Raw genomic sequence first — 16,504 nt, forward strand, 5'->3', positions numbered from 1 at the left:
TGATTTTCACTAGTTTCCTGGAAAGTGGGTCAGTAGACCTTGTCATTTTCCTGCCTGCATGACGTCAATCTCAATTTCCCCTATTTTTATAACCTATTAGTCATTTCAGTTAGAGTCTTAAAGTAGAGAAGTTAGATGACTGAGCTCAAGTCGTACTTACTCAATATCAAGATCCATTGCTTAAACTTCATTATATTCCTAACAGCTAGCATTATGCTCTGTACTAAGTAGGCTCACAGTGGCTCTTGCCAATGATACTGATAATATGCCAGCAAGAACTATCTACAGAGGGGTGCCTGGGTGGCCAGTCGGTTGAGCATCTGCCATTGGCTCAGGTCATGGTCATGGTCCCAGAGTCCAGGGATGGAAGCCGGCGTCAGGGTCTCTGCTCAGCAGGAAGTTTGCTTCTCCCTCTCCCTATACCTACCTGCCCCTGGCTTGTACTCTCTCTCTTTCTCTCTGTCAAATAAATAAATAAAATCTTTTTAAAAAAAACTGTCTAAAGAATCCTCAAGGGATGGCTTAGTGGCTCAGCAGTTCAGCGTCTGCCTCTGGCTCAGGGTGTGATCCCGGGATCTGGGATCGAGTCCCACATCAGGCTCCTTGGGGGGAACCTGCTTCTCCCTCTGCCTATGTCTCTGCCTCTCTCTCTGTATGTCTCTCATGAATAAATAAATAAAATCTTAAAAAGAAAAGAAGAGAATCCTCAAAATCAGGAGGAAAGGAATTAACAATTTCATAGTGGTTAAAAGCATAGCTGGTGAGCATTGGAACCAATTCTACCATTTCCTGGATGTGTAGCCTTGGATCATTCTGAGCTTGTTAGTTTCAACTGTAAAATTAGGCTGATAATAGTACCTATCATTTGAAGTTGTTGTGGAATTTTAAAAATATATGCAAATACTTAACATTTAGTATATACTTAATAAATAGCAGCTAAGATTTCAGACATTTCTAGACACTGTTGTATATGTATGTATCACTTCATTTAATACTTACAATAATCCTGCAAAAATAGTTGTTAGTATCATTATTTGATGGGTGTAGGGAGAAAGACTTAAGAAGTTTAAATAATTTGCCCAGTCACAAATAGTAAGAGAAAACCAGAATTTGAACCCAGATCTCTCTGGCTTTAAAGCTTCTTTCCATTTAACATTGTTGTAGAAATCAAAATACGGGTTAGTCAGGAATGACAGGACAGAAGCCAATCACTAAGCTTAGACAAATTTCAATCCCATTCTGTGTCTGTTTCCTACATGTACAGTTCAATTGCAGCTTCTTTTTTCACATCATTGAGCCAGCCTCAAACAGTAATTCTTGGGGATCCCTGGGTGGCTCAGCAATTTAGCACCTGCTTTCGGCGTAGGGCGTGATCCTGGAGTCCCGGGATCAAGTCCCATGTCGGGCTCCCTGTATGGAGCCTGCTTCTCCCTCTGCCTGTCTCTACCTCTGTGTGTGTGTCTCTCTCATCAATAAACAAATAAAATCTTAAAAAAAAAAAAAAAAACAGTAATTCTTTTGTGCTGACCTTTCTGATAAAAGCACTGTGTTACTGTTAATTCAGAGACAGAGAGAGAGGTAATTACTTATAATTATAAACCTATCATGTGATGTTAAGAGAACCAAAATCTCCTTTCTCCCTTAATAATATCAGAAATAGATGAGTTTGATGGGCCTCCCATTGTAGGGAGGCAGCTAAGTCTCACTGCATCAACTTGTATCCCTCAAGAATTCCCTTAAGCTTGGGAAATAAGTATTAATTTTGGATGCCGGGGCACCTGAGTGGTTCAGTTGGTTGAGCATCCAACTCTTGGTTTTGGCTCAGGTCATGATCTCAGGATTGTGGGATTGAGCCTTGAGCCTTGTATCGGCTCCATGCTCAGCAGGTAGTCTGTTTATGATTCTTTCCCTCTCCCCCTCCCCAACTCGTTCTCTCCCTTTCTCTCTCTAGAATAAATAAATAATTTTTTTAAATATTTAATTTTAGCTGCCATCATGACTGTGGTCTTAAAAAACGTAGATCCCTTTTTCACAGCATAGCTCAAATGAAGACATTCAGCAATACAGCTGAAACCAGGATAGCTGGTTCAATTAAGAGTTTACTAAAGTCTTATGAAGATTTAAAAAAGAAATGGGCACTTGACGGGATGAGCACTGGATGTTATTCTGTATGTTGACAAATTGAACACCAATAAAAAATAAATTTATTTAAAAAAATAAAAATAAAAAAGAAATGGACTCACAGAAAGCATAGCGCTTAGCCGTCTGGCTGACAGTTGCTTACACGAGCTAGATTTGCCCATGCTGCTGCCATCTGGAGCACTCAGGATAACACATCATCTGCTCAAAGGTCTGACCCCAAAGAACAAGAATGCTCCCTTCCTGCTAGTTGGCCTCCTACTCAGTTCCAGGCCCGCACTCATTCCTCCACGGGCACACACCAAGCACCTAGCCTGCAACAGGTGCCCAGCAGACACCTATAGGGGCAGGCAAGAGATACACAACAAACCAATAACAGATAAGTCCTGTGAAGGATAAATGAAGTTTCACTGAGAAGATAACAGTTACTAAGATCTTCTTTATCCATTCATCTTTCGATGTGGTTTATGTATACAATGGAATATTGCTCAGCCATTAGAAACGACAAATACCCACCATTTGCTTCAACGTGGATGGACTGGAGGGTATTATGCTGAGTGAAATGAGTCAATCGGAGAAGGACAAACATTATATGTTCTCATTCATTTGGGGAATATAAATAATAGTGAGAGGGAATAGAAGGGAAGGGAGAAGAAATGTGTGGGAAATATCAGAAAGGGAGACAGAACATAAAGACTCCTAACTCTGGGAAACGAACTAGGGGTGGTGGAAGGGGAGGAGGGCAGGGGGTGGGGGTGGGCACTGAGTGGGTGACGGGCACTGAGGGGGGCACTTGACGGGATGAGCACTGGGTGTTATTCTGTATGTTGGCAAATTGAACACCAATAAAAAATAAATTTATTATTAAAAAAACAGTTGCTAAGATCTGAATATTGAGAAGGAGCCAGTACCTTAAAAAACAAAAAGAATAGCATTCCAGGTAAATGGAACAGTCAGTGCAAAGACCCTGAGGCTAGAAGGAGAAACAGCAAGGTGGCTACAGTGGCTGGAATGCAGAGAGCAAGGGATAGGGGAGATAATAAGAGTTGCAGAAATAGGTCAGGTCAGAACACAGAGGGTCTTTCTTGCAGGTCTGGCAAATTGTGAAGAGATGCTTCTAGAGGGCTTGAAGGAGGAGCATGAAATAGTATGATTTATATTTTAGAGTTCCCACAGGCTGCTCTCTGGAATAAGTAAAAACAAAACAAAACAAAACAAAAACCAAAAAAAAAAACCAAAAAACAAAAAACAAAGATGTCTTCCAAGCACAGTGTGATAGTGGTAGCAGTAAAGACATGGACAACTTTGACACTTACTCTGGAGGCAGAACCCAGATTTGCTAATGAGTTGGGAGAGGTGTCTCTTGATCTGTGCCTCACACTGACAATGACCACCTCCTTCCTGAGCAGTTCTTCCCACCCACCAGAGTTTATCTCAGAGTCCTCAACCAGACAGCCACACATGAATGGACATAGGGGGGACCCTCCTTGCAGTACTGCCCACAATCAGGAACATGGGAAGGGAAGAGTTGTTCTTCCAAGGGGCAGGAAAGGATGGTAGGAGGTGTGCATTCCAGGTATGGGGGAAAGTACACAGTTTTCCCAGACAAGTAAAATAAATTGAGGGAGGGGTCTTCAAGATGCAGATTGGCTGAGTCACCCTCCAGTGCCCATCAATTAAACACCCAACAACACCATTATTGCCTTCTGCTTGTATAGAGCTTTGTACTTTACACAAATGTTGGCATGCCAATGTCCCCAGCCCCTGACTCTATTAATACCAGCAGATATTAATATACTCATTTGATAGACAAGACAACAGAGGCCCTACAAGAAGAGGAGTTAGAAATCTATAAAGATGCAGGGTCCCTTACGGTACAGAGCTGGGAGCACATATAGCTTAGTGAAAGAGATGGGCCACAGGAAATGGACCCCAAATGCAGGGAAGGGGAGAAAAATGACCTTTACCACCATCTGCCCTATACTAGCTGGTGTGTGGCAAGTACCTCTCATTTTATCCTCATTATCGATAATACTTCAGCCACTTTACAACTAGCTCCCTAGGACGTGGAGGAGTTGGAGGAGGAACAATGCTGGGGGTAGGGGACTGGAAGGGTAGGAGGCTGGGAGGGAGGGTCAGCAACCCTGACCAGGCCATATCAATCCATATTAGGACTTACCCTCTCCCATGTCACCTCCATGACCAAGTCTCCTACTGTTTTCACTTCCCAGATTTTGTATTTCATGTGAGTACTTCTTGAGTTACCATTCTTATTTGGAACATTGGAGGTACCTCACCTTTTAAGGCCACTCCACGAACCCACAGAACGTTCACAAGTGTCTGGAAGGATCAAAGGAAACAGCAACATTCTTTCCTAATAGTGCCTATCCCTCTGCCAAAAAACAACCCCCTGTAATCTCTGGTTCTCTGTCTTGTGCTTTGGGGCTCCCATTTTCATTTGTGCCTGTCACTGGGCTGTTCCGGACGCTGTATAAGACCGTTCGGGCCGATGACTCTACTTCGCATGGTCTCCCAGCCGGCGCGGAGCACCTGGACGGCGACCCCCGGCTGCCCCGCGGAAGCGTCGTGGGGGCGCGCGGCAGGGCGCGGGGCGTGTCCCGGCCAGGCGCGCTCCCGGGGGGGCTCCCCGCTGCAGGGCTGGGCTCGGTCTCAGACCCGGGCCGAGCCGCTCACCCGCCGGAGCTCCCGCCCCGGTTGGGCAGGGAGGCGCCGCCCGCAGTCGGAGCTGGGTCCTTGCAAAGCAAAGGCCAGCGCCCACCGGCTCTCCTCGTCACGGTGGCCTCCGCGTGTCCCTCGCGGAGAACGACCCTGACCTCACACACGCGTGCGAGCGCGGGCGGCCGGGCGCGGCCCTGTGGCACGGAGGGTGGCCCGGTGCCCCCGCGCGCGGCGCCCGCGCTCGCCGCCGCTCCAGGTCGGCGTGCGCGCCTGCGTGAGCGCGTGCCCACGGGCCCGCCACCCGCAGCCGGGCCGCCGCCGCCGCCGCCGCCACCCGCAGCCCGGCCGCCGCCGCCGCCGCCGCCGCCGCGGTGCGCAGCCAGGCTGGCCGGGGCCGGGCGGCGAGCCCGGGCGCTGCGCCCTGCCGGGTGGGCGCCTGGCCTGCACCGGAGCCGCGCGAGCCCCGGCCCTGAGAGGGCCCCCGCGCCGCGGCCGCAGAGCCCGAGCAGGCGGCGGCCGGCCGGGAGCCTCCTTAGCGGAGCCCCATGATGTCAGCCGAACCGGAGCCGCGGCCGTGCGGCAGCGGGGATGGGGCCGAGGACGCCGCGCCGGCCGCTGCACGCCCCTCGCCTTCCGACGGCGCCGCCGGCCCCGGCCCGGGCCCGGGCCCCGGCCCCCTCGCCCTGTCTCCCGGCAGCCCCGGGCCCGCGCCGCCGCCCGCGGCCCAGCCGCCCCCCAGCCTGTGGCTGGAGCTCAGGCCCGCCTGCACCGGGGCGCAGCAGTGCCCGAGCGAGTCGAGCGGGCAGACGAGCGGCGACCTCGGCAGCAGCAGCAGCAGCAGCAGCAGCAGCCGCGCGGGCAGTAGCGCCGGGCTGTCCCCGGGCTCCGACTCGGACAGCAGCGGCGTGGTGTGCGGCGGCCGCGGGGGCGCCGGGGGCATGCGCGGCGCCCTGCCCCGCTCCTGGAGCCTGGAGAGCCTGCGCTCGGCCACCGCCGGTAAGGGCGCCGCCCGCGCCCCTGCCGCTCCGCGAGCCAGTCCTCCCCGGAGCGGCCCTCCTGCTTCTCTCCTCCGCCTCGAAGAGGTCGGGCCTTTCCTCTCCTGCTTCACTTTTCCTGTTTTTCGTTTCCATCTTCTGGCTCCTTGCTTCCCATTGCCTCGCCCTCCGGATTCCTTTTCTTTTCCCTGGTTTTCTTCTGATTTGCCACCACCACCACCTCCCACCATCCCTGTCCCTTCTTGCACCCACTTTTACCAGTGGGCTACCTGTTACATCTGGGACCTTGTCTGCCCCTTCCCTCCCCAGCAGGGCGCGTCGTCAACGGGAAACTGAGTGCTTAAGGTGAGATTAGAATTTGGTCCTTGATGCGCTGTTACCCTTCCCCAAACGGTTCGTGACCAATGGCACGTGTCTGGCTTTCTGAGCTGCAGCTTTTTGACCTCTGTAAAACAGAAGGGAGGAGAGGGCTCGCTGGCCAATGGTGGACCGGATTCAGTGGATTTGTCCTGGCTTCAGGTCAGCACCCCCCCACCCCCCAGAGGAGGAGAATGGTCTTGGACCTTCTGAAATAAGCAGTGCAGTTTCTCTGAGATGGGATTGTTCTGAGGTCCACAAGGACCATGTGCTCCCCTTAGCGCTCTCCTTCCTATTCGGAGGACCGAATTCTGGGTACAAAGTGAGAGGAAGACTTTGACCCTAAATATTAATTAAGGAAGTTCAGAGTGATTTTATAAATGGTGATCCCCTGCCCTTGGCTAATTGACAAACTGGATTATTTATATTTTACTTCTTCCAAACATTCAACAAGTCATGCCATAGGAGCTATAAAGGAAGATAGGTGCTGCCCAATAATCTGAAATGGAATAGGGGGGGAGATAATGCTTAAGTTATGCTTATACATGGGGTAGGGGGTGCAGCTGGTGAGAGCTGCATGGTCCCACCGAGGTGGTGGAGGTGAGGCTCTATATGTGCCCTGGTCAGAGCAGCAAAGCCAGAGAGGGGCAGGGGCCCATACACAGAGCAATTCCCCCTACCCCCAAGAGTGGAGCACAGGCCATTTGGGGGAGTGCAGTTAAAGCTTGTCTCCCAGGGGTGTGAGAGTACCCTTACGGGCAGATGCAGGGTTGGGACTCTGCTCTAAAGTCAATGGGTTTGCAAAAGGCAAGTGAAGGATGCCCAGACCCTTATATTGAGCACTCTGTGATTCTCATCTGCTCTGTCCCAAAACAAACACTGAAACTCAGAAAAGTTGGGGTCTCCTCCAAATAAAAGTTTTTTAGAATTCTGCATCTCTGACTCCTTCCCATCCCAATTCCTTGAAACTCTCCTTTTCCTCCCTCCCTGGGGTGTTTAAATATAACCCAACTTGAGAAAACCAAATAAGATAATACCCTAAGTGAGACTGTAAGGAAACTGACAAAGTACCCTTTTTTCTCTGTGCCCAAATGGTACAAATTGTGGAAGGAATTCCACATCCAGCGTGAGAAGGCATACCTGCTCCACCTCAGCAATTGGCAAACAGGCTCAGAGAGGTGGCCCTGGTGCCCCCAAGAATTCCTTTGCCCCAGGGCAGGGGTGAAGCAGATGGAAATGGCAGAGACCCAGGTTTATTAGGTGACCCTGAGATTTAGGGACTCCCCAGACCACACCAGGGGTACTGAGGCCACCAGATGAGTTTCAGAGATAATAGCCATATGTATATGAAGGTGTGGGGTGGTGTGTATATGTCTGTTGAGAGGTGAAGCAAGGTCACCTAAAGTCCAGAACTTTGAGGGGTTCAGAAATGTTCCTACAATGGGAGGACAGGGTTTAAAGCAACATGATACTGGGAGAGTTGATGTGAGAGACCCAGAAGCAGATGCCATACCTCTGCCAAAACACAGGTATTGTGAGGTATATGGACAGCACACTGCCCTTGCTCAGGGAGTTCTGGTCAGTAACCAACCACAGAGACTCAGGACTTGAAGGTATTTTAAATCACTTCTTCATCCTCTGCCCTCAATCCCATACCTCAGCCCTCTACTACCTGCCTTTTTCTGGGGACTCTGTATCAGTTGTATTCAATACTAGATTTGTAATGGTGCTGCCACGAACCCTGTAGAGTTTTGTGAGTCCATGAAGCCATCTCAGCTGGGTTCCTGGGGAGAATTAAGCCCAGCCCTAATTTCCTAAGACTTCTACTATATGCAATGGAGGAATTTTCTTCCCTTTTACTAGAATGATACTAGCTATTTGCCATCCTTGAGAGGAATTGAGAAAATAGGCATTTACGTAATGCTCTTTGGATTTGTGGTTTAGATGAGGAGATCTGGTTGGATAGGCTGCCATGGAGGGGTTTTGATGGGAAGAACAAAGGGAAAGTAATTTATTGAACATCATGCACCATGTTACCTGCTTTACCACATAAAAATCCAGTGAGGTAAGCATATCCTACAACTCAGGTACAAAAACAGGGTCAGAGAGATGCAGTAATCTAACTAGGCCATGTCTAACTAGAGCTTCAGGCCTGGATCGGTATGATTTGATAAGGGCTCTTTACCAAGTTTGGAGTGGAGGCTCCAATGAAGGGCCAGATCCAGAGAGAAAAGATTGTGTTGGGGCAGAGAGAAAGGATGGAGGGACATATTGTAATCATGTCTTGGCTACTTGCATGCTGTTATCTTTACTCGACAGTCGCGGCTTTTTTCTAGATCCCAATTAACCCATTTTCAGAATGAAGACATTGAAATCAAAGATCTGACTTCTTCTCTAATCAACTATAAAATTCCATAATTCTAGTCAGAGCTACTGATTTGGGATGGATACCCTCCATGAGTTGGCATTTGCTATATATTGTATTTCTGTTTGGTCTATGGCTCTAAGACGAAGCACATGTGTGTTTAATTGAACTGTATTTCTCTATTAAGAAAGATTAGAAATTACCAGTAAAAGATCCTTAGCAAACTTAGTTATTATTTTTGTGATTTTTGTTAAACATTTTTGTAGTTGTCAGCAAAAACCAGAAAGGCTAGTACTTGAAGCTGGAATCGCAACTTAACCCACAGGGCAGAACATCAGCTAGGGAATCTAGCAGAGAACTGTAGATTCTCCTTTATTTCCAAAAGACTTCTTGAATTTTAAATGTCCAATCTTGGCATTTTCCACTGAAATTTCACATTTCCTGGTGTGGAGAGGGCTTTCCTTAAAGGCAGAATCTAAAAATTAAACATAGTTGACAAGGTGGAATTTCTACAACCCTTCTTTCTGCCGCACTGTTCTCATCTCCCCCTAAGCAGGTGCCTATAGTCTCCACAGCCCTCAGCTATGTTTACCACACTTCTGCTACGGGGCTAAGGCTTTTTACATTTCTGTTCTGGATGTCTTGTCTGACAGGATTATTTCTCAGTTCAGGTTTCTGGGGTTGACAGTTTTCACTACCTGTGCTTTTGCATGGTTAATGCCATATGACTTCTTGGAGAGAGTGCTTGCTACTTCTACATTCTTCTGCAAGTCCCTGAGGCAATTTTCTGACTCAGATAGGAATCAGACTTATCAGAAGGCTAGGCTTCTCTTGCAGTCAAATGTTTATTTAACACTTATAATGTTCCAGCCATAGCACTAGGCACTAAAGATGGTAGGCAAATCATACAAGGTTCTTGGCCTTAAATAAATGACATCAGAGTGAGACAGACAGTGACAGTTCATTATAAGGGCCCTGAGAGAAATAAACCCAGTGAGATGATACTTCAGGGGTGCCCAAGCCACTTTTAGTGGATGAGTCTCTAGAAGACTCAAAGAGCTCAGAAAAGCTGTTACACCCATGGTTCCAGTTTATTACAGCAGAAGCATACGGATTAATATCAACCAAGGCAAAAAGATGAATAGGGCAGAGTATAAGAGAAACCAGGTGCATACCTCCAGATGTTCCCTCCCATGGTCACTTGGACCTTGCTTAGCTCTCCCCAAAGCTGGGAGAGTTCACCAAAGCCTTGGTGCTCAGGGTTTTTATTGGAGGTCAGTTACTTAGGAATGTAGTGTCCACAAGACTGACCTTCATTACTTAGTCTCCAGGTTCTCCAGAGTTCACATTGATACAGTATAGCCCAGGGCTCCCATCATAAATCATAAATCATAAATCATATATATATATATATACACACACACACACAAATAAAGTGTGGTTTTTTTGTTTGTTTGTTTGTTTTACTTTTAAGCTGAACTTTTATTTCCTCTCTTTGGAAGTTCAGCTTCTGATTTTGACCTTTGGGAAAAGTATAATGAGAATACCAGCAGAGGCATTTAATATCCTTAGTTCCAAGGTCTGGGTTGGCTAAAGACCTGAGGTATACAAAGTCACTGTTAGCAGGGAGGATATTCCAGGGACTTAGAGTCAATCTCCCCAGAACCAGCTGAAGGCCAGCCCTTTCTTCATAATGTGTAAGGTTGAAACATTCCCAAGCCTTTACTGCTCAGATGAGGAAGCCCAGAAGAGAGGCACCAGACTACACTGATTGTGAGGGACAGAGATGGGGAGGAAGAAGTCAGAGAAACCTTTCAGGAGAAGGTACTGCCTGAGTCTTACTGACTGCAAGTTAGCTGTGTGGGAAGGAGTAGAAAGAGCCTTTGTGAGGAAGAGCCAACATAAATGCAGAAAGATATATAAAGGAAGGGAGCCTGTGTTTACTGAGCACCTGTGCTAGGTTCTGTGTCAGGTGTTTTAAATATTCAAGAATTGCAAATAATACGGAATGAGGAGCATAGGAAGAGAAAATTTGGAAGACCACGCTGTGGCTCCATGCTAAGAACTGTGTACTATTAGCTCTTGAAGCCATGGAAAGGTATTAAACAGGACATTAATATGGCCAAATGTTTGCATACTTTCTCTTCTTATTTTTAAAGTTATACACAGTAAAAATTACTCTTTTTGGTGTATAGTTCTAACATTTGTATACAGTCATGTAACCACTACCATCATGTAAAATTACTCTTTTTGGTATATAGTTCTGACACTTGTATACAGTCATGTAACTACCACCATCATCTAAATACAGAAGAGTTCTATTACTCTAAAAACTGAATGCTGCCCCTTTGTAGTCAACACCTCCCCCCACACCCAGCCTTTACTCCATCTCTATGATTTGACTACTTCAGAGTGTCATATCCATGGACTCATATCATATTGCCTTTTGAGGCTGACTTCTTTCACCCAGCATGATGCATTTGAGGTTTATCTGTGTTTTTGCATGTATAGATAGTTGTCTTTTCCTTTTATTTGTTGAATAGTATTCCGGAATGGATATACCACAGTTTGCCTAATAGTTCACTGATTGAGGGGCATGTGGGTTTGTTTCCAGTTTTTGTCTATTATAAATAAAGCTACTGTGAACATTAGTGTACGATTCTTTGTATGGACATAAGTTTACATTTCTCTTGGTTAAACACTTAGGACTAAATTGTGCGGTCATTTTCTAAGTAAGTGTTTAACTATAGGAAATCAACAAACTCTTTTTCAAGGTAGCTACCATTTTCACTCTCACCATCAAAACATGATGGTTCCCATTGCTCTGGATTTTCTTTAGTACTTAGTACTGCCAGTGTTTCAAGCCATCCTGTTAGGTGTGTGATAACTCATTTGGTTTTAATTTGTATATCCCTGGTGACTACTCATGTTGAACATTTTTTTGTATGTTTATTGATTGTATGGGTATCTTCTTTAGTGAAGTGCCTGAATCTTTTGCCCGTTTTTTATTGGATTGTTTATTTTCTTACTACTGCATTTTGAGAGTTCTTCATTTATTCTAAGTACAAGTGCTTTATCAGCACTTGTATTTGCAAAGTGCAAATTTGCAAATATTTTTTCCAGTCTGTGCCCTGTATTTTAATTATTTATCAGTATCTTTTGCAGAGCAAAGGCTTATAATTTCAGTGGAATCCAATTTATAATTTTTCTTTTATGGATTATACTTCTAGTGTTGTATACTGGAACTCCTTTATTGAACCTGAAGACACAGAGTTTCCTGCATTTTCTTCTAGATGGTTTTATAGTTTTACATTTTATACTCGGATCTTTAATCCATTGTGAGTCAGTTTTTATATAGTTTAAGATGAGGGTCAAAGTTCATTTTTTTGCATACCTTTACATACCGTTTTGCATACTAGTTTTGCAGCACCATTCATTAAAAAGACTATCATTTCTCCACTGAATAGCCTTTGCACTTTTGTCAAAACTCAGCTTTCTATATTTGTGATCTATTTCTGGATTTTCTGTTCTGTTCCACTGATTTAAGGGTCTTATCTTTTTGTCCATACCATTTGTCTTAATTACCGTAGCTTTATAGTATGTCTTGAGAAAAGTATGTGAACTTCCTATTTTATTCTTCTTTTTCAGTATTACTGTAATTATTCTATTTTTTCTTGCTTTCCATTTGCATTTTAGAATCAATTTGTCAATATCTACAAATGTCCTCCTTGATACAGATTATAACGAAACTGTAAATAAACTTGGGGATAATTGAAATCTTGACAATATGGAGTCTTCCAATTTATCAACATTGTACATTGGAGGCTAGGAAGCTAAGCCATGGACCACGCACCAGTCACCTACAGTACATATAGATTTGGATGAATTCCTCCCTTCTAAAAGTTTCCAAAATATCCTAATGTTTCTAGACCTGCCAGATAGTGACCTTCCTCACTGACCTATAAAGCTGGGAACTCTATAAGCCCCAAATCAGACCAGTTTTTTAAGATGGCTTTGTAAGCATTGGCTGCATAAGTCAACTTTAGCTTCTTAAAAGTGTCTAGGTGTATGTTATTAAATTCATATTCTTAAATATGACATTCTATTCAAGGCCTTGGTCATATAACCAAGTTTCCAGATATTCCTTCTGTTAACAAGGAGGACAGATTCTTATTAAACCTATGGGAACAATTATATTGCTATGAAAATAAGAGTACTCAGAGTATCCAAATTCTAGAGGGGTCAGGCAGGGAGAAAAAGGCATAATTAACAAATGTTTCATTTGATAAAAACATAGTCTGGCTATTTACAGCTATAAATGGCTATTTATCAATTAAGGATAACTTAAGAGAAAAAATAAGGGGTTCCTTATGTATCAAGAAACTAGAACATTAAAATATTAACAATGTTACAAATAAAATCCACAATCATCCTTCATCAATTCATTCAGTTTAATGTAGTTAATTACACCTGGATTTGTGATCTCTTAAATCCACCTGCTTCTCTGCTAGAGTTTTAGAAATCCACTGTTGGAATGTCAAAGTTGATTATGTAATATCATCAGAACTCTACACCCAAAAGTACCTGGCATAGTCCCTTTCATGGGGGTACTGAGACAGTTCTTTATGGAAGAGGAAACTCTCAGGCCAATAGCTATAGCATCAGAATACAATAAAAAACTATCTGTGGAAAACTTAAGGTGGCTATGATTAAATTACTACTAATAATTTTAAAAGTGAAAGAAGATAGTTAATATTACAGCTAATTTATTAAAATGAATGAGCATAATCTCTACAGAAAAAACTTCAGATATAATATGTAATAATCCTGGAGTTCCCTGGGTGGCTCAGGGGTCCTGCCTTTGGTCCAGGGCATGATCCTGGAGTCCCGGGATCGAGTCCCACGTCAGGCTCCTGGCATGGAGCCTGCTTCTCCCCCTGCCTGTGTCTCTGCCTCTCTCTCTCTCTCTCTGTCTCTCTCTCTCTCTGTGTCTATCATGAATAAATAAATAAAATCTTTTAAAAAATAATATGTAATAATCCTGACAAGCTTATTATGAATAGACCAACCATGTAGTTAGAATACCAAGAATATCTATAAAGAGGTTAAATAAGTCTGGAGCAGATCCTAAACATCTGTATATTAATATAATTGCATAGGTTACATTATTTCAATCCCCAGTTGAAAATTACTGGCCTCTAAATTGCTAGATTCAAATTAAAGAAGTAAAGCAACCAATTTAACATTTAAAAATAAATGAAATCATCACTTATAACATTATATTATTGTCATATAGGCAAAGTAGCACCAGTACTCTGATGCAAGGGCATTGGTAATTCTCTAGGAGGTTTCCATAAAGCATACAATTTCTGAAGTATTTATGTTAACATTTTATCCATTTTTTTTTTTAAGATTTTATTTATTTATTCATGAGAGGCACAGAGAGAGAGAGACAGAGACACAGGCAGAGGGAGAAGCAGGCTCCATGCAGGGAGCCTGACATGGGACTCGATCCTGGGTCTCCAGGATCACACCCTGGGCTGAAGGCGGTGCTAAACCGCTGGGCCACTGGGGCTGCCTTATCCATTCATTTTTAACCTAGGAACGTCAGGCATCTCTCTAATTTGGCATCTCTTCCCATTCAACTCATCTGTGATAACACATCAAATAAAGCTAAACATTTCTAGCACTTGTCTTTTTCACAAGATGAAAGAACAAATGCTTTATGATTTTCCAAGGACCCTGTAGGAAATATCAAAGGCAGTTTCAGGTTCTAAGGATTTAATTTTGGAAGGGCAAAATATCAAAAGTTGTCAAGAGATTTGAACGCTGATTAAGATAAGATCATGCATTACTGAAGAATACTTGACTAGATGTTTAACCAAAGTAACAAAATATTTCTAAAATAAACACAATTGTAAGGAATCTTAGCTCTTTTCTAACTAAGAAACTTTTGATCTGAGGTAATCAGAGACATGTCAAAGTCAACAGAAAACACAAAGAATGATTTTCATAATATATCGAATCTCTGCTGTCTAGGCAGATGACACAGAAAGCAACAAATAACCTTCTCCAACTTCTTATTAAGAGCAAATCAATAATCCAAGAAAATTTTGTCATTTTAACAAAGAAAACCAAATCTTTTTTACATCAGTATAATATTCAATACTACAGCTCCTTTTGCAAGTCTTATAAAACCTACCAACTCTTCATCAGTTTTGACCGTAGCAAGTTGAATTCTTCCCTTACAATCTTCTAGTTCTGTGTATATCCCTTATGTTACACTTCTCAAGATGGGAAAAGGAAACACAGTTTTTAACAGGCCCAATTATATGTTTGTAGTCTCTCTGTAGCAATAAAAAATAAGAACACTTAAATTTAAATTATGTTTAGTAATCAATAAACGATTCCGTATTCTATCATATTGAAATAATCTAAATATCTATTGAATATCCACTAGTTAACTGCAAGGTTGAGTGACACAAAAATCTTAGAAACTATCTTCAGGCTAACATACCTAGTGTTGAAAGAGAGTTTGTCAGAATAATGACTCAGTTTTGTTAAATACATGTACATTTTTCATAATGGTAAACATTTAGTAAAAGTAATGCTAGCTTATACAATCAGTAAGCCCTTATAAGTTTAGGAAGAACATACCCAAGTAGAATAAAAACCTACACATATATTATTTGGCATTGGTAATTATTTAACATAGAGAAGACATAGTTTCGTTTATTAAGTCAAATATTAAACTAGTATTGCCTGTCAAAGATTCACCTAAATTATCTGAACTTGAATAGTTAAAACTGTTTCTGAGTCATATTTTTTTCACATTGAAGATATTTGATGTTCTGGCACCTGGGTGGCTCAGTCGATTAAGTATCAGCCATCGGCTCAGGTCATGATCCCTGTTCAGCAGAGAGCCTGCTTCTCCCTCTACCCCTTCCCCCCCACTCATGCCCTCTCTCACTCTGGCTCTCAAATAAATAAATAAAATCTTAAAAAAAGAAAAGAAAATATTTGAGGTTCAATTTCTTTAACTTCTTATAATATTAGGAATATTCAGTTACTACAAATGATTATTTTTAAGCTGATCAGAAAAGAGCTCCTTTAAGAGAATTTATAATCTAATTTGGTAATACTGCCTGAAGTTAGGAAAATATTATATATTTGCACAATGAGAAGCAAAGTCCTTTCTGAATTATAGTCAGGTGAACATACAGAGAAAGTTTATAAGCTTCATTTATAAAATTTCAGCCATTTTACATGCATACAAAACTCACCAGTCCAGATACCACCTCCTGGTGGGCATGGAATTCTTAATTGACTTGAGCTTAAGATAGACAAACAGACAAGCAGAAGACTAACAAACCAGATTCTCTGCCATCTTCACTCAACAGTTTTCAGAGATCACCAAATGGTCAGACCATGAAACCAAAAGAAGTCAGCACCAGAAATTAAGTGAGCACTCAAAAGGAATCGAAATCAAATCCTTACCATGCTCCTGCTGGACACAAGTCCGGAGCTCAGGACCATAAGCCTGACACACTATTGTTTCTGAATCACCAATCAGGAAGGAGAGACTCATCACCATCACCTGGGGGGACCAAATTGGGATCTGAAGGCTGGCTCTGGGACGGCACAAATCACAGCACTAAAACCACTAAAGATGAAGTGCACTGGGCAATTGAGATGGTTTGATTTAAGCCATTGCAATAGGGAGAAAAGTCGCAGAGAAAAGAGAGAAAATTTGCGGTTTTATTAAACAAGGGAGTCTTGCAGAAGGACAGAAGTGGTCTTATCTCAAGATATGGGAGATAAGGGTGGTCCTTTGTATTCTCAGAATACAGAAGGATCACAAAAGGAGGGAGGTTTTTCTGTTTTCTGGGAAACAGGGCTCAGCTAACATTCAACATTGTTGAATTGTTCTTTTCTATGTCGAGAGGAGATTATGTAGATTTGGGATTAT

At 43.4% G+C, this 16,504-nt stretch overlaps 1 protein-coding gene across 1 annotated transcript in view; it reads left to right on the top strand.

The window, feature by feature from the left end:
- Positions 1 to 5,655: 5,655 nt before the first annotated feature.
- The window catches only part of ARHGEF4 (Rho guanine nucleotide exchange factor 4), an 87,654-nt gene continuing 76,805 nt past the window's right edge, over positions 5,656 to 16,504 (top strand). The window contains exon 1 of the mRNA XM_077861199.1: positions 5,656 to 5,814. Coding sequence (XP_077717325.1) covers positions 5,757 to 5,814 — 58 coding nt within the window. The 5' untranslated portion in view covers positions 5,656 to 5,756. The remainder of the gene's footprint in view (positions 5,815 to 16,504) is intronic.

The sequence above is a fragment of the Canis aureus genome, chromosome 20, assembly GCF_053574225.1.
Source record: "Canis aureus isolate CA01 chromosome 20, VMU_Caureus_v.1.0, whole genome shotgun sequence".
Taxonomy (NCBI): domain Eukaryota; kingdom Metazoa; phylum Chordata; class Mammalia; order Carnivora; family Canidae; genus Canis; species Canis aureus.